The sequence below is a fragment of the Sturnus vulgaris genome, chromosome 1, assembly GCF_052056855.1.
Source record: "Sturnus vulgaris isolate bStuVul1 chromosome 1, bStuVul1.hap1, whole genome shotgun sequence".
In the NCBI taxonomy this organism is placed as follows: Eukaryota; Metazoa; Chordata; class Aves; order Passeriformes; family Sturnidae; genus Sturnus; species Sturnus vulgaris.
This window is the reverse complement of record NC_142243.1, coordinates 22,437,519-22,456,785: the sequence shown is the minus strand read 5'-3', so window position 1 is coordinate 22,456,785 and position 19,267 is coordinate 22,437,519. Positions and strand designations below refer to the sequence as shown.

General features: G+C 38.5%; 1 protein-coding gene across 15 annotated transcripts in view; it reads right to left on the bottom strand.

The window, feature by feature from the left end:
• Positions 1–19,267, bottom strand: part of CDK14 (cyclin dependent kinase 14) — a 405,136-nt gene that overhangs the window by 324,040 nt on the left and 61,829 nt on the right. For 2 of the 15 annotated variants that reach the window (XM_088161506.1, XM_088161505.1), the window contains exon 1: positions 15,539–15,698. The exons of 5 other annotated variants lie outside the window; for them this stretch is intronic. Coding sequence is in view for 4 of the 10 variants with exons in the window: in XM_088161481.1 (XP_088017607.1) it covers positions 15,288–15,362 (75 nt within the window). In the remaining 6 variants the exon portion in view is untranslated. Of the gene's footprint in view, positions 1–15,097; positions 15,262–15,287; positions 15,440–15,538; positions 15,699–15,878; positions 15,963–19,267 lie in introns of those variants that run through there. 8 more of the 15 variants (XM_088161481.1, XM_088161476.1, XM_088161484.1 and 5 more) reach the window with 7 other exon arrangements.

Genomic DNA, 19,267 nt, shown 5'->3' with positions numbered 1-19,267 from the left:
AATCTACAATATATTTTTCCATTACATTTGCATGTGTTTAAGGATAGACAGTGTTAATTTGCTATCAACTGAACTGTTCATATAAAACTAATTTTATAGTCCATTCAAGCACCTATAATCCATTATATTTTTTGAAAACTTGTCATCTTAAAACAGTTAATAAAAAAAAAAAAGAAAAAATAAATTACCATTAAATCAGGAGTCTTTCTTCCTAACCCAAAGTATCTCCAAAAATTTCTAAATAAATTATTCTCTGCTGTTTTCCTAGAGGCATTTTGCGCCTTGAGATCCAACTTACTTCAATTGTTTATAGAAATACTGGGGGGACTATACCTTGTGGAGTTAGACGTTTTTTTAATGATCCACTGTAACAGTAGATGAAAGCTTTCTTTTCTACATTAAAAATTTGAAGTATGTTCCCTGCACTGTGCCATCTGGCCAAATGATCATATACCAGGTCAACTCTAATGAAGGGCATCACTACTGTCACAAACCAGGCATTACAAAGGTTCCCATTTCTACTCACTACAGCGATTTCTCCAAGACTAGAACTTCGCCAAGTTATATCTCCCTTGAGAAAAGGAAAAGTCCCCCTTCATTCCAAATGATAATTCTTTTTTCGGCTTAAATTAAGAAAATTATGTAATTTTGGTCTGTTACTTCAGAGAGAAAAGATAAAGAGCTGCAGCATAAAGAGTTTTTAATTACTCTTCTTGTAAAACTAATTGGTTTCTTTTCCCTAAAACAACTCATATGCACAGACATGCATCCACATATTTCCCACTGTCATTTCCATGTTCTTGCAATGCTTGCTACCAAAAAAGACGTTTTAAAGTAATGTAAATTGAAATTACTATTAATATAGCAGCAGTTCCATGTTGCTTAATCAACATGGATGCAAATAAATTAGTAATCAGTAATCAGTATTTCTCAGCATTTGAAACACTATGATCTAGAAATAGGGTTTTTCTAGGGGCAGGAGATATGGACAAGAAGTTCCAAAGTGATACTTGTTTTCCTTTCAGGTTAACAAGGCACCTGTAGCAGATTAAAATATTTTGAATAGCTATAAACATACTATAGATACTAATGCCATGAACCCTGCTTCTGTTTTCTTTTTCCACTGGAAAATCTACATCTCTAGGTCTAATGTAGGCCATGTAGGCATGTGTTACTATTGTCTTGATTTGAAGAAGTAATAGTTTGGAATTATATGTTGAAGGGAGGCACTTTAGCCTTCAACCCACTTGACTGAATCTGGAGTAGGATAAAAATCCTCACCATTATCTTATAATAGCCAGCTTCCAACTTGCAAATGACTAAAAGCAAGATTAGCACCAACCAGCTCCCCACGCACAAGTCAAACACCTTGGTGGATGCACAGGCTGGACACCACTGTCACCTGTGGAAAACCCTGAGCACAGCAGGGAAATGCCAAAGTAGAGGCTGCTAACCCTGCCCATCTGCCTGCTCTGCAACTGCAGCACACCTCCTGCCAGAGCTGAAAAGGGGTTTAATTCATCACTTCTCTCTCACCAACATCAATATTTCCTTGGCAGAAACAAAGAATTTCTCTCCAAATGGCTGCTGAGCAGAGCGCACTGTTGAAGCCAGCAAAGCTAAGCTTACACTGCTGTTGCAGGGTACACATTTCCAAACTGTCTAAAACACTGAAGAGAAACTATTTAAGCATTTGTTTTACATTCTGCCATTGATAGGCCAAGTCCATTGACAGGCCAACTTCATGCTGAAACTCTGTTCTGTGAAAGGACCAGGTCTAACAGGTCAGCACTGAGCACTGGCTGTAACCAACTCAAGGACACAAACTCACTGGTGGTTTCTGCCTTGCCTCCATCAGCAAGGTTAAGCTACCACAGTAGAGCAGATTTTGCCTCTGGTCAGCAGGAGGGCTGACTGGCTGCTCCTATGCTCCAGCTAAGGGTACAACTTATTCTGTAGTGGCTTATCATGCAAAAAAGCAACAATGTGCTAAGTAAAACTGAAACATAACTTATTTTGGAAATCTTCCCTGCATGAAAATGATCATCGATTTCACCAGCTTGACCACACCACCTTCAGGAACATTATCGATTTCAATTTTTTAAATTCTAATTCAGCCTTTTAAATATAATTTTCCTTTCTAGAGCACAACTGATGCTTATAAATTTCAACTCCTCAAAGGAAATGTACAAATACTTAGCATCAGAAGGGGTTAGACTTGTAAACCAGTGTCTACCACCTGGTAGCTCCTTGCTGGTAGTCAGGAGAAGCCTAACACACCTTCTCATTTCCAGATTTCTTTTTGCATATGAGAGTTAAGGACCATTTTCCAGTTAAAGCACAGTATTTGTCTGTAAGAACACCGGTTCATTTTCAGAATCTTTTAGATGCTCCTGGGTGATCCTCTGGGATAGTGAGACCTTCCCTCTAAGTACATTCTGCCACCTCTAAGACCGGACTTTTCTTTTTACCCCACTCCATTTGTTCTATCTGCGTAAGTCACAGGTTCTTCAGAGTAGGCACTACTCTTTTACTAACCCTTCTTTTACACACAGAACAACCCTAGTGCACCTCAATGAAGATGACAATCCAGAAAGTTATGGAAATTATCTGTCTTTTTCCAATGCAGCCTCAAAACTGGATGATTTTGTTGAATATCTAATTTAACTACACTTATCAGAATAAAAAACAAAGTGAAACAAACCATTACATATAGGAAGTCAATGTCTGAAATTCATTAGCCCTCCCTATCTATGTAATGCTGTAGTTAAAACAGTGTAGCCCAGATACTCATTGAGATGCTATAAATGCCACCACAGTCAAAAACTGGTGCTAGGTGAAGCTGTGATATTCAATGGCACCTTAACTAATAAAATAAAATAAATAAGTACTAATAAAAGTACTGACCTCAAATTTACGTAGAGAAAATAAAGTGATATCTTGTTTTGTCATATGTGACATGACAATTATGATTTATAAAATGCAATCAAAGAGAAGAAATTTTCAGTATGAATATTCCATGCATTTAAAGAAACCTCTATCTAGCCAACTGCATAAGTTATTCAGCAGTTTTAACTGCCATTTCTTTAAAAAAAAGTAATCATATAAGTAACCATTAAGGTATGTCAGCACTTGAGGTGATTCTTTCCCCTTCAGGAGTTACTGCCATGATTTTGTGCTTCTCCTACCACAAACTACATTCAAGGCAAAATTTTCCGAGGTATACACTATTTCCAGAACTATTTGGCTTTTAAAAGTAGTGCAACATTACCACACATATCTCTTTCAAATGGGGTATTTTTGCCAGCAGATCTCATAATTATGAGGAACAGAGGTATGGGATCTTCATCTATGCTTTAACTCTTCCTTACAGGAAACAGGATTTAAAAATAAGCCAATCAACTTAATACACAACAGCTATAAATAATTACAGGTATAACAGGGAATACACATAAAAACCTGCATCATGTATGGATTGTTCAAGAAAACACTACTATCCTTTCAAACCTCATATCAGATATAAAAAGGAATTCACTGGACTATTCACTACTTCTGACTTTGGGCATGTTAGGTGACCTGAGACATGAAAAATAAGAGAGGAAATAGCTGCTCTGTCACCAGGGTTCCCACCTTGCAGGAATCTCAGTATCTCAGAGAACCATGATGAAAAATGAAATATGGATATTGGCAAAATGGCAGGAGAAGGGCCAAGACAAAGAGCAGATGATTAAAAAAATTCTAGAAGGGAAAAAAGGTAAGATAAAAATGGGAATGATATGTATGCTATTCACACCAGAGAATTTCACATGTTGAACATTCACCTCCAAAGTCTGCTTTGGTTCTAAGATGAAAATCCTGGAAAGGCTAAACTAGACTCCAGTACCAGTCTCCCTTTAAGGAGATTTCCTTTTCTACACCAAAAACAGTGTGGTCCTACATAAAATCATTTTTTGTGTTTGAAGTTACTCTTTGGAAAAACACTTCCAAAACAGCACTCAGAAACTGCCCAGGCACTTGGTATCTTGTGGGAAAAGATTTAATTCAGAAAATAGCAATGACTATTCCTACTCAGTGAGGCAACAGCATTAATAGCTGAGAGTCCATGATCCCAGATCTGATTTCCAGATCTTGGAAAAAACATCCCTGTCAGCCCAGGTGTGCTCCAACAGAAGCACCTCTCCATGAGCATCCTGCCAATTATATTTCTCACATATGGATCATCAATGTCAACTGTACTTCCCCAAGTTGTCCCATATTCTGCTGCCAAGCCATACACATTCTCCATACTCTGATTACTGAAATAAACCCACTTTTAAAATTTGTCCACAATTATTTACTCAGTCTCAACTGAAAAAATGTTAAGAAAATATGAGACATCATGATGAGACATTTGGCCACTTAAAACCTACAGCACAAATAACCACTTTGCAGCTACCTGAAGAGCTCTTGTCTACTTTTAAAAGAAACTACAAAAGGAAGATTTATCTAGAAAATCAGAATATTCATGTCAATTTCAGTAATTACGTGAGCTATAACACAGATTCTGGCAATGTAAAGCAAAATGAAATGCAGCACCAAAAAAGTTAGTGCAGCTTGAAATTAAAAGTTATTTTAGTATTTCCCTGTGGTTTTTTATTTATTTGAGGTAAAAAGAGACAAAATATTCAAGAAAGAACTTCTCATGTTAGAACCACAAAAAAGCACAACATAGTTTATACTTTGCAACTTTCTTAGTTGCAGAGCAGAATCTGAAGACAATGTATGATGGACAACAACACAGCTTGGATGGTATTTTTTCCTCCTGCCCCTCCTGCCCAATCACCCAATCCATTTGAGAAAATCCCAAGTCTGCTCTAAGATAAACAACCTTAATCATCATTATGTCAGTATAGACCACCATTATCCACCTTAACATCATAGTACTTATCATATCTCAAAACATAACATCAGAATTGAGCCAATTTTTTTCTCATAAAGAATACTGCTAAAGTTAAGAGACTGAAATCACAAGAAGGGTAATTTTGCTCCATGTTTAAAGCTCCATAATAAGCCCCATTAAATAAACAGAAATCAGTATAATCATTCATGGAACTATTTCTAAATAAAGATGCCTCTTTGAATCACCTTAAATCTCATTTCAAGCAATACTCCTTAATCTGCATTTGGGATTAATGTGAAAATAATAAAAGGTGTCTCAGACGTAGTTATTGTGATACAGTTTCAATGCAAGATTTTTTCACTTCATCACCATCAGTAAAATTAAGAGGTCCCAAAGAAACAGGATTCTTAAAATTAAAGGTTGCTAGAGTAATTAATTTACTGTTTAAAGTAATATAGTATTGAAATAGTGAGACTGATCAGTTAAACCATGTAAGTAATTTATAGTCTTACAGTTCATGAATTTTAAAACAGTCACGAATGACCCCGGAATTAATCACCTGTTCGGGTACTTAGTAAAATATAGACTGTTCCTTATCACTGGAATTTGCTCATATGAATAAAGATATCCTCAGTAACAAAGAACAACCAATTCCCAATTCTGGCAGAACTCGTCATACATCCTAGCACACAGAAGAAAAAAGTTTAAAATGCTTGTATACTCTAAAGTTCATCACATCTTTTAGGAAGATGTATTATATCTGGGGTTTAATTCTTACATTTAACAGTACAAATGCTTACTTTGGTCATCCAGTGGATACAGACCTATGTAAAATATCAAAAAAATTGCCAGCCATCTACTGTTTTCTATTGGTTATTGCCACTGTGTAAATCTGGGGGGAAAAGTGACTGGTTGGGTATATAGCAGAGTGGACATCCAAAGCTGCTACTGAAAAATCTGAATTCCACCCATTTGCACCATTTCAGGAGATGTAGTATAAAAGGACCAGATACAGGGAAACCCAAGATCCAACATGCAGCAAGAAAACAAAACAAAACACAAAAAAATTAAAATACTGAGTGATTTGAGGTAAGGAAGTCATTTAACCTCTCCACAATTCCATTCTGTTCACAACAGTGATCCTGCCCCTCTCACAAACTGAAACTTCGAGTGCTAATTAAGTTTGTAAAGCACTTGGGCTTTTTTTAAGTGAAAAGTAATGAAGATATAGATTATAATTTGTAGAGCCAAAGCCCGCTGGAAGAAGTAGTGGAACAATCTCATTTATAGAGACAATAAGACTTAGCAGTTGCATTTAGCTGAGAGATGTATAAAGAAAAAAATACATCGTTAAGTGACTATTGGTTCAACAGCTGAATTGCTTAGAGCGTAAGTCTGCTATAAATTTTCACTGGAAAAATCCTATCTGGATATGAGTTTTTATTTCCTTTTATAAGCATGTTATTTTCTATCGTGCTTTGGTACCATGGCAATTGAGAACACAAGTCATCTGCAGATTTTGGCATCCCTGGAATTTGACATTTGCTACTTATAAAACACAGTTTGGGAATGTTCTGCAGTATTATAAGCAGTTTTGTTCAAAATAAAAATGCAGCTATCTGCAGATTCATTCTCTTTGCAGAACAAAGCAATAGGGAGGCTCTTTCTCATTTTAAACAAAAGTCTTGCCTGCTCCTTCTGGGTCCATCTGGTAGTACTCTCCATGCTCCCCAAGAAAGGGTCAGCAAATGACTGCTGCACCCACAAGCAGAAACATGCACAGGCTGAGAAGAGAGCTCATTTGGTGAGAAACTCTAAATACAGGAAAAGATCCACGTAGAACAAGAGAGGAGATAAGGGAGAGGATAAAATTGTGAAAGGGGAAGTAGAGCATGTAATGCTGCACGACATCACCAGCCAGCTCATACCAGAGCTACCAGTGCAATCAGGCTCATACTTGAAAGAGGTCCTTGAACACCCTCACCCCTCCCTGTAATCACCTACACCAGCCCTTTGGTTTGAACATTTGATGGGCATAACTAAAAGAAGCTGAAAGAGAACTTGTGTAAGAGAAGGGGGAAAAAAAAATAGGGAGGTGGTGGGAAGGAAGGAAGGTGCAAGGAAAAAACGTCTGTAAAATAAGACATTTCTTTTCTTCTCCTGATGGCTTCTCTCTGTGTCCCAAAACTATAATCCATATTCTTGGATTCCTGGGTAATATTTATTTAACTGGCTACAGAGAGTGCTAGGAATGAGCTAGCAAATGCAACTGAAAACAGAGCTCAGAGACTGGAAATGGTATCTGGGGATATGGTTTGCTACTTGCTGTACCTATCACAAACTTACTCATACACCTCCCACAGCCCATCTCAAAGGCACTCGCCAAAAATGGCCATTTTATTTCCAAAGTCAAAGCTGATGTTAAACCAACTGTCATTGTCATATGGAAGAAGGCGAATATAAAAAGGTCACTGAAGTGCCAGATGGGAGAATTTTTGAACTAGAAGCTCTGACATTAATTCTCTGTGTTTGTCTGAAATACTGAATTCAATGAGCTGATTAAATGTCTGTGCTGAATTGCCAAGTGAGAAAAAAGTCACTTTCACGGAAAGACCAACTGATCAGACCTGGGGTAAGAATCCCAGTTGCATAAAAATCTGAAAACTTTTTTACCTGCATCAAGAAAAATAACATTTCATACAATTCATACAATTCTTTCACTACCAACACACCAAGAGCTGCAATATAGTATATACTTATTCTGCTAACTTGATACCTAAATATTAGCATAATTTCTGAATCAAGTACAATCCTGAAATCAGGAATTATTGAAAATTATTTTAGGTGCCCTCAACACGGTAAGGAGAAGCTGAACATTTCTAATTTTTTTCTTTTTCTGTTCATTTTTGAAACCTAACTTCAAAAAAGTGAGTTTCCGAGTTGATGTTCCTCCCCTTGCAGAGAAAAGCGGTCCAGTTTTCAAGAGAGCCTGTATTAGATTTTAGGTCTATAAAAGCCTACATATGTCCTCAAAGCAAAACTGTTCTGTGACAACAGAGGAGAAGGAGTCACCTAAGGACAGGGTCTCAAATAAAGGTCACACCGAAGTCCTGACAGCCTCTAACGTTCATGAAAAGAGACAGAAACTCAACAGAGCTGATCTAAAGAGGCAATTTGCTCTATTTCTGTACTGATGTCCCAAAATACAGTAACTTTAGTAATAAAGCCTGGTAAATAAATTCTTCCTTTTACTTGCACAGTGTTCACATTTGTCATGGTGGTATGTAATGCAATATGCCATGCAGCCTTTCCTGAAATTGCAACCAGGCTGCTGCTTCCATTAACCTGGGTCCAGGCTTGCTGCATCCAAAAGCAGGAGGGTCATTCCTCCAATAAACCGAAGAGGAGAGCACAGTTGAGGCTCAGCACAGGTGTCAGTGTGGGAGAGGCAGCTTCCAGTGCCAGGCACGAGCCAAGGATGCCTTGGTAACCAGAAAGGAGGTGAAGAAAGTGTCTGAACATAAACACTCTCCCAAGAAATTGTGACAGCTGGTTTTTATACTCTTTTACTTACTTACCCACTTGTATCTGTTGTCTATCCTCCTCTGTAACCATATGAACAGGATTTAAAAATAAAGATTAAAAAAATATTTTCAATCCCTTTTCCATATCAGCCTCCTGCTCCAACAGATGGCTTCATGTGCCAGTGCTAGTTTATACAGTTTTCTTCCCATAAGTGCATTATCAGTGCTTTTGTGAGAACAGTATATTAAGTCTTTCTGAGTTTACAGATTTATAATTTTATTCTATCCTCCAAAACTCCCCCTGATCATGAAGTTATCAAAGGCATATCCATAAATGCAGTAAGTCTTCCCACTGCCAAGTTCAAGTGTGAGAAATCTTGAGAGACTTGACAACAAAATGCCTATTCTTGCTAGATTCTGAGGCTGTCAGTAAGGTTTTTAAGAAAATAAATCGTAAACAACTCCATGCCTTGAAAATAAGTTCTACCCAGGTCCTTTAGCTCCTTTGGCTATTACTTGCAAGCCTCTTGATTCTTTCACAGTTATCATCAAGTACTTCAGACTGAAACTAAAAAAAATTGTCCTCTTACAAGCTGGGACTGCAACAAAAACACTGCTGTTGGTGAGATCTGGCCACGCAACCGACAGTGTAAGACTTAAGCCCAACTACTCAAACCTTTCACATATGCTCTTTACACAAATGCTGAAAAGCACTTTTTTATTTAAAAGACATGATGAAGGGGATAGGTCATGTAATCACCTTTGTGAAATATACACATTTGCAGGTGGAAAGGTTTTGCAGCTCTTTTGTCTGGCGTGATGATAACCTTCCTTGCAATGAAGCAGCATGCATGTTGCATGGTCATTAACAAATCATTGCCACTCTCACATTAGCTCCAGCAGATGTTTTAAAAGTGCTTTGCAAGAAATAATTCAAGACTAGAATGGTAAATTAGTTTGGCTCTTCTTCCTTCAGACTATTTCCTTCATTTAAAAAAAAATCTACTTCATTCCTTTCCCTGTTTTCTTCATTTTTTCTTCCTTTATTTTCCTTTTAAACTCTCTTTAGCAAAAGCCAGACAATAAACTAGGTAATGAGAGTTGCTTGCTTGATTTTGTTAACACATTTCAAAGTTTCATTTTAGCAGCAAGTAAGAAATCTCTCCTGCTCTTGCTTGCTTCATGCCTGAGGTCAACAACCCTGGAGGTTGAGAAATGCATCTTCCAAGGCAGATGAATGTCACAAGGAAAGACAAGCTCTCGGAATGTTTCTAGATCTGCTCCTCTACATATTATCTTCCAAACCACCGAATTTAACAAAGTATCCTCTATCAAATCATGACAATATAAAGGTAGAGGCAGAAAAAGAGTTTCAGCTTTGTCATTATTCTCTTAGGTAAGGAATCTTCCAAGATCTGAATAACCTACATTCCAACTCACTCTCCCTGGAATCTTAGTAACAGCCATCCATGACCTTTCTGCCATTGCTTTCTTTCATGGAAGTTTGAGAGTTCAGATAAGGATGACAAGCCCAGTTTCACAAATAATTAAATGAAAAGTCCTCATCTGTGTTTGAATTTCATATACACCTGGCTTCTTTCTTTTTAACTTGTTCTTTCTGATTTTTTCCCCTCAGACAAATGACCTGGTTACAGAATTCTATAAAACTTGAATGCAAAGTCTCAAAGGAATTTTCTAGCAGCTACCTCAGGTTTGCCAGACTTGCAGCAGCACAGTAACTTTCAAAGCAAAAAGGTGTAAGGGAGCATAATGAAACTTGCTTCTCAATGCATAATGTGCTACAGTGGAAAACATACCATATCCTACAATTCAGAATTTAGTCGGGAGCATAACTGAAAATTATAGCATATTGAATTACTCAGAATATGAAGAACACTCCAGTGTATCTTTTCTTGCCAAGATGTATAAAAGTTAAAATGGAGAGGTTTCAAGCTTATACTGAGAAGAGCTCATCATAAGAAGGATGGCTACAATCTTATAATGAGAATTCTGTGAAGAGCATAGAGATAATGCTCATTTAAAAAGAAAAAACTTATGTATTTCAACAGAGAAGTGAAAATCTCTGCTGCTTCTTTGATGTGTTCAAGCCAAAACATGTGCTGTAGTAGACTTATGACTGTGCTCAAATGAATTTTAAAGAATAAGCTGTAACAGTACAAAGCAGCCAAGCCTTCTGCAGTTGGTGGCAATTTGCACCTCCAAAGCTGTGAGTTCATCATGAATCACCTTCAACAAGTAACAAAATTTGAGAATCAAATCGGTCAAAAATCACATCTATCATTAGAACATCAGTGTGAGAAGTCCTCCAACTTTACAGTACATTAAGCTTCTCACAAAAAAAATTGCCACAAAACTGAGAGTGATTGTAGATATTTTGCATAGCTTACCCTGCACCACTGCCTACCAGCAGTACAACCACATTTTATAATTATATAATTTTATGTATCTGGACTACTTTGCCAAACACAGAAAATTCCTTGCAAACTTGCAAGTTAGGGCCTGGTTCCACCACTTCCCCAGGCAGCAGCAAAACCAACCATCCCATCATTAAACTGTAAAACTTTTCAAGACAACTCTTCTGTATCACATTAAAATAAAATTTCTATAGCCAATATTTTACAGCAGAAACAATTTGTTCATTAAAACCCCCACTGTTTACAGGGAAGTCTGGGCAAACCTATTTTACACATACTCTCTAATGGTTTAAATATATTTTCTGTGTACTTACACAAAGATTTAATAAAATGAAGAAGGACATATTCAAACGTTCTAAGCCTGTAGACTGAAAAGCATCAGAAATTAATTAAGCAAAGCTAAACTTTCACAATATAAAATAAAATATAAATAGACAATATGCCTTTTCCTAGTGGTTTTACTTCCCCACTGCTCACTTGGCAACATTTGGCATTTTCGTCTCCAGGTAAGTTTTATACAATTTAGTATTAAATTACAAACATCCAACACAGCAAAACTAAATATAACTGATATAAATTCTATTCAATTTCCTGGATAGAATGATACAGACTGGAACAAAAGCTTGCTGATATGACATTTGTTACTAGCTTAGGTTATTTTACATTTATATAACATCTAGCTTAAGTTTATCAAGTTATTTTTTAATCAGAACCTGCAACAGAACTAGTCAGCAGAATGAGGGAGCAAGTTCAGCTCTAGAATTAATATACACAAATTCCAACAATAAATCCTATAAATATTTGCAAAAGAAAAGAAAAATCTCCACTCCCACTTTTCACACCATTTCTGACTAGCACACCAAAACAAAGATAACTAACAGATAAAACTGTATGTTTCCATGTCCTCTGCAGGCCAGTCCAGAACTGATACAGCAACTTCAGAGAAGCCCATCCACCCATGAATATGATAAACAAAAGAGCAAGATCACCAGCAATAGAGAGAAAGCCCAGAAGTTACTTTTATCAAGGCAAAACAATGTGTTTAGGAGGCTGTCTCAAAAATTTTGTAATACAAAATCACCCTCCCGAATTCAACATTCAGTACTGTGTCAAATTACTATTTCACTACTTGCTTTTTGCTAAACTGCTAAATCCAGAAGTATATGTAGGTTTGTATTAGAGAGTGGAATGAAAGATCTCAGTGAAAAGTATGCCACACGTCAAAGAAATGCATATAATCAGTGATTCAATATACAATACACGTATGTCAAAAGCAAAAAGGAGTCACAGAAAGGTATTTACTGAACTATACCAAAACACAGAAGTCACCATGTAGGTGGAAGGAGCACTTAAGGACTGACAGAGTTGCTACTGGGAGAACTTAATTAATGTTATAATAACAGTATTAAGAAAAATAAAGCCCTTAAGGGTCAGATTCTTAACATGATCAGTACATTCCTTCCTAACCTGGTAGTAGAAAAAAAACTTAAAGATTCTACAAGTCAGCATGGACCTATCTAAGGGAAATCAAGTTCAAAAAATAGTAATTAACCTGTTCTTCCCAAACAAAGAATACCAGCCCCTCATTTCTTCAGTTCAGAAACAGGCTTTGGAGAATTGATATTGCACAGGCTCTCTGTTGTTTCAGGTAATATTTGCTAGGCTACTCCTATTCATTTCAACAGGGATTGTAAATTGTAATTATCATTGTATCAATACCTGAAACACTTCATTTTAATGCTAGTATTATCAAACCAAATTTACAGAATCTATACAGCAGTCCCTGACAGCTGAATATTTTTGCCTTTCTGGGACTTCAAAGGGAAATAACCCCAACAGAGCTGTCTGGATCTGCTCAGCAGTTCTTGTGACCTTTAAGGGGCACATCTGCACTCACATATTCACTGAAGTTGCTGAACAGGACAGCCCAAATTCTCACCTGCCCCAGGCTGAGTACTCACACACACTCTCACCTCAGCAAACTCCTGCTGACCCCAAAGACCCACCCAGGGCAGCTGCTGAAATCTGCAGGGGCAAATGCCCAGTGGAAGCTGGCACTGTTCAAGGACTTCCCTTAAAAAACAAAATAATGCCTTACCCCTTCTCTCCACAGCTGGAGCCCAGCAGAGCTGCCTGTGCCAGCTGCCCCGTGGGACCAGCCAGAAACCTTTGCTCTTCAGCCTAACCACAGCCCCTCCATGGCTTTATCCATGTTCTCATCTGTGGGGCTCTGGGAAAAACAAGAACTGCCTGTCTGAGACAGACAGAGCACCTGCTCAGAGGTGAACCCTCCAAACAGCCCACCAATGCCAACAGTGTGAAGGGAAAATGTCAAAACCTGTTGGAGCAGATCTGGTTTTAGAGATTTTAGGTACTGGTTTTGTTTAAGATTTACACAGCAAAATAACAAAGCAAAACAAACAAAAAAAACCAACAAAATGAAACAAACAAACAAAAGAAAAAAAGATAGGTGACTCTTTTTGCTATAGGACATCAGTGGCTGGCCAACCTTGCACTTAGACAAAATCTTGATATTTTTTGCCTGCTCAGCTACAACTCCTTGAAGTTCTTTCTTCCTGGAGTCAGGGTCATTAAGGAGACTATGGCAAACACTCACTCCTCAGGTAATCCCTTATTTCCTGCTGTGACAGACCCCAGCCTCACTACAAAACTGATACACAAAAAGATCTTTATATTCACAGAGCATTTGGCAATAACTGCCTATTAAAGTAAGTATTTCATCTCTTTTCCATCTGTGTTCTTAAGTTTTGGGCACATTTGTACATTCTAAGTTAAGTTTTCCAGCCAGTTAATTTGAGATCTGTGTTTAACTAAGTATTACCATAGGGAATATTATTTATCAATAAAATATGTCCAAGACATTATTCTTTTCTTAAGCTTGGAAAACCAAAATGCAAGAACTCTAGAGACAGTAGTAACACAGCAAGCAGAGATGATGACTTTAGACTTGGGGAGAAGAAACACTTGGAGTTAGAAAGATGATGAAGGCAACAAATTTCATATGTATAAGCAGATGAAAAGATAACACTAAGAGAAAAACACAACTTAAAATTTGCTTTAAAAAAATCCCTCATGCCTGGACTTCCATTTGTTGTACAATATGTAGGCAAACACGAGTGGCTGGATTACTTCTATGCATTAAACAATGGTTTGCAATTCATTAATGATGATATGAGCATGATAATATAAGCAAAGGAAAGCTTCCATGAAAATAATAAAAATATAATACAACTGAAATAACTCTTGCAACAGAAACATTATGGGTAATTCTCAACAACAAAAAAAGGCATCTCTACTTTCTGAGAAAAATCTATGTAAATTAAGGTTGTATATAGAGTGAAACTGACCACCTCACATCACTTACATCTCAGTATATACAGCATTTTTCAAGAAGGAACTCCAGCAAAATAATAAAGAAACCTTCAGAAAATAATTGATGCAGGACTGAATCTTTACCCTTTAATCATATTCAGTGACAAAGAAGAAGAACCCTTTAATTGGCAAGCACAGAAAAAGAAAACATGAATCCCTGTCAAACTAGTTATTTGATCCCACACTGATATACAACTGATCTCTTCTTAAGAGTATAATTCACATGCTGCATAAAGATAAGCATTCTCCTCTAGAAAAAAGCCCCTCTGCTTTTGTCCTTAACTAGTAATAGCAAAAACCATGTCTCATCACTCTACCATTACTACCACAGTTCATTTCCTTTTAATAGTAGAACATATGGTGAAATACTATTTTTTGTTCCATTCCAATGGATATCTGTTCAGAGTTAGTTTTCTAAGGCTTGATCTGCAACTGAAACACACACACTGTCAGTTAAGTCATCAGAAATAATTCAAATAATTCCATACTATGGCCACATTTTAATCTTTCTGTCTTGTACTAATGGTAACTGCTGCTCTTTTCTTCCTCTCTTTCCCTGAACATGCTGCTGCTCTAAGCTTTCATATGTTGAAATATTCCACTAAGATCCAAACCGCTGTCAACACACTCCTACATAAGCATTCAAGAATGACTACCTAAAAAGACAACCTCACTTTTTGTTATATTAAATAAAGACAGCGTGCAAGAGAAATAAAATCATGACAGAGGTTAACAAGGCAAAAAAATATTCTGACATCCATGATATAGTACGTATCTATAAAGAATCATTTTAATTTTATCTTCTACCACCTAGCAAATCTGTAACTGTTACAGACATTTATTCAGATATAGCAAGATGCACAGACTTGTTAGCAGAGATGAAAAAGTGGCTGATCACGTCCTTCACTCACTCATCCCAGAGGGCGTTCAGCCAAGCATGTATCGGAAAAAATTGCCCATACTATCCTCCTAATACAATTATAAATAAGGCTGCCAGAGAGAGAGAGAGATACAAAGCTGTACCGAGAAAAGCATCGCTTTTAAGCCTTCCCCTACCTTTTCCCTGGTATTTACAAACCGCAGGCAGTACTGCTGGGGAATCTCACCAGGGTGGCTGCCGAGAGGTCTCATGTGGCGTTCCCAGCTTCCCACCGCCTCCCTCTGCCTGGATTCCCGAGAAAACCCACCCTGACATGCACAGAATGAATACTGCACAAGTTGGAAGCATGTGATAACTAGGCTTCAGGTTGAAACAGGAAACCCCAGCGCCCAATTAATCCCAGAGATTTAAACAAGCCCCTTCTTACCGTTTTGCTGTTGCCCAGATCAGGTCAGATTCACCTGCAACTCTTTGGCATCTCTCTAGCAATGTTCGTGTTTGCAGTCAGGCCGGGCTCATTCAGCAACTGAATTCACAACATCTTTCTGCACTAGCAAGCTGAAATGGTACGGCTGTACTACAGCTAAGAAAGGGGGAAATCTAAAGCAGCAAACAAAGAAATCCCTCAAGACAGGGTAATCCCAGTGGAGTAGAATATAAAAGGTACAGATGAGCACCGAGGGTACAATATTTCTCTGTCTAAATTTCATCAGCAATACTATGCTCTTTCTAAAAAGATTTTTTTTTTTAATATATGATGGACTTGCCTGTGGAGTTCCCAGAAAGGCAGAGTATCCAGGCTCTGCAGCAGCATTGCAGCCAAAGTAACCGTGCATATGCTATCTAGGCAATTTACAGCAGTCTTTTTGAAAAGATATTGATTTACAGTGTAGCACTGCCTCAACCCAACACAGAACTGCAGCCAAAATAGCTAATGGTGATTTCACAGGAATTAAGGGGAAGAACTCAGTATTCAATAAAAGGATGAAACTAATCATTCCCAATTCAATTCTGTCCCAGTCCTGAAAGATATCAGCAAGTTCTAGAGTGACAAAATGACATTACAGAAATAATATATGGGTCCCTGGAAACAAGAACTATGAATACCACTACTCACTTTTACACAAACAATAAATATTAAAAAGCATTTAAAATTTATTGAGTCAAAATATGAACTCTCAAGTTAGTTTCAGCATTTTAAGGATGAAACTTAGTATTTAATTTATGAATGTACAAAATCCACAAAGCTATGTGCAAGTAACAGACACCTACTCCGTGTTGGGGATCCATTACTCAGCCCAAGCTTGAGTGTGGTAGGAGGGAAAAGAGGGCAGCAGGAGCCAACCCTGACAAACCCTCAGAGAGGGCTTCACCAAAAAGGAGGCAGTGCATCTTCTCCATCTCCTACGCCTACAGCAACCCCTGCTGGCCTGTGCTTCAGATGGCTCCTGGCTCCCCAGAAACCTCCTGGGGCTGGGGGAGCACTGGGCAGACTATACTAGGACAGGGAACAGTAATGTGCACATCAGCAAAACCTTCAGGAGGAAAAGAATGCAGCTCAGCTGAGGTGACATCTTCAACATCCTGAAATATTTTTCATTTTTATGTAATGATGAGGTAAACAGACTAGCAGGCAAAACACAGCCCTGGCTCATACCCCGGGCAGCTCCAGTGACCTTCATCACAGAACCCTTGGAAATGGCTCCCCTGTAGAGCTCCACTTTGAAGAAAGCACAGGGTGCTCAAACTCAACTCATTTGCTCAGGTCCCACCATAGTCACCAAGACTTACACATGCTGACACACTTCTCAACTCCAGGTCACACCTGAACCCAGCATCAGTGGCTCCAGTGACATATAGAACGTCAATGGCATAAGACAATTCCAAAATTATGTAGTAGTTGTTATCTTTTCCCCTCATTTATTACCCAGCTTTAGTCAGAGGGGCATCTCCAGACTTCTCAGTTTGTCAGTTTGGTTTCTAAGCAGATAGGTGGCTTCAGATCTCCTGAAAAAATAGGACTTCTACTCTCTTGAACAAAATTTTCTTTTCCGTTCTCTCAACTGTGAGGCTCAGAAGAAAGCATGAATAGGAGCTTCCAGTTGAAATTATGAGAAAATACTTTCACAGTGTTTACAACTGTTGGCCTTATTCTGTCAACAACAAATCTCTCTGAGTCTGAGGGAGAACAGGACAGAAGGATGTTCAGGAAAAAGAAAAAAAATATAGTGAGTAAGCACCTGCAGAGACCAATACGTGCCAAACGACAAGCATCACGTTAAGAGAAAAGTGGTGGACAGCCCTGGAAAGAGGAAACACAGAAGGCAAATAAAAGCAAGCCAGAGAAACAGGGAACTGCATTCCAGAAGCAAACAAGGTATTGGGCCAAGGCACAAAGACTGAAAGCAAGTCAAACAGCCTACAAAATTATAGAATCACAGAATATGCTGAGTTGGAAAGGACCCACCAGGATCACTCAAGTCTAACTCTTGACCTTGCCCAGGACCTCCCCAAGAATCACACCATGTGTCTGAGAGTGTTGTCCAAATGCTTCTTGAACCCTGTCAGGCTGGTGCTGTGACTGCTTTCCTGGACAGCTGTTCCAGTGCCCAGTCACCATCTGGGTGAAGAATCTTTGCCTAATATCCCACCAAAATCCCTCCAACACAGCTTAATGCCCTTCTTTTGGGTCCTGTCACTGGTCACCACAGAGAAAAGATCACCATCTGCCTCTCTGCTTCCTCTTTTGAGGAAGTTGTAGACTTACATGAGGTCTCCCCTCAGTCTCTTCTCCAGGCTCAACAGAACAAGGGACCTCAGCCACTCCTCATACGCTTCCCCCTACATGGCTGGTCACCATCTCTGTAGAGAGATGTCCTTCTTTAGACATTCTCTAAAACTTCTATATCCTTCTCATACTGTGGCACCCAAAGCTGCCCCCAGCATTCGAGGTGAGGCTGGCCCAGCTCAGAGCAGAGCAGGACAATCCCCTCCCTTGCCTGGCTGGTGATGCTGTGCCTGATGCCCCCCAAGACACAGCCGGCCCTCCTGGCCAAGGCACTGCTGACTCAGATTCAACTCACCACTGACCACGACCCCCATGTCCCTTTCTGCAGGGCTGCTTTCCAGTCATTCTCCAGTCTGTCCATACTCAATTGACTCCCTCCAGGTGCAAAACCTGGCACTCACCTTTGTTAAACTTCATACAGTTGGTTATGGCCAAGGGGTTTTAATTTGTCTAAATCTCTTTCTGCAAGGCCTTTCTGTAATGAGATACAACTCACACAAACCTCCCATATTTAAAAGTTGATTATTTTTACTGTACTGAAAAAATTGAAAAAAAATCATTTATTGCGTAAGCCCTTCTTGTTGCCTTTGTCTTTGACCTTCCTCAAAAGATCCAATTTCAGGTGGGCTTTGGCTTTTGTAAGTGCATGCTTGAAAGATGTATCTGTATTCCTACACCATTACTTGTTCTCAATTCCACCTTCTATATAATTCCTTTTTACATCTGAGTCTTGTTAGGAAGTCTTTGTTCATCCCTGCATGTTTCCCAGCATTTTTGCTTGACTCCCTACTATTCTTATCCCACTCCTTCTCCTCTGCTAGTTCCATCCCTTGCCCTACTCCCAATGCCATTTGCAGACTGTGGTTGAACATAACTTGGCTGGAGCACAAATATGTGCTCTGCTGCTGCCTGTGGACTGGGGAACCTGGCTGGAAGGTTATTTATCTAGAATTAGGAATGGAGTTAATGGAACACACAAAGATCCCTGTAGCAAGGGACTGGGTTTTTTCCAACGGGGTAGGAGAGTAGCTACCCTAAAAAAAAAGTTTCAATACAATAACTAAAAAGAAAAAGTCAAATAACTGTGGAGTTAGATTTAATACCTCCATGGAAGCCACTGCAAGTGTAAGTTTCACATTATCAGTACTTTAAGTCCTGCCAACACTTTCATCCCAGGGCAGACTACAAAATGTTATGTGGCACTTGGGAGCAGTTCTTCACCTATAAGGAGGTATCTTTGGAGCTTTTCAAGAGAATAGTAAATTGCTACACTTAAAAAAGAGAAATTAAACAGAGAAATGTCACAGCTCTGATGGTCAATTAATTAAAAAGGCAAGCCATCATTTATTAATATAGCACAGCAAAAAA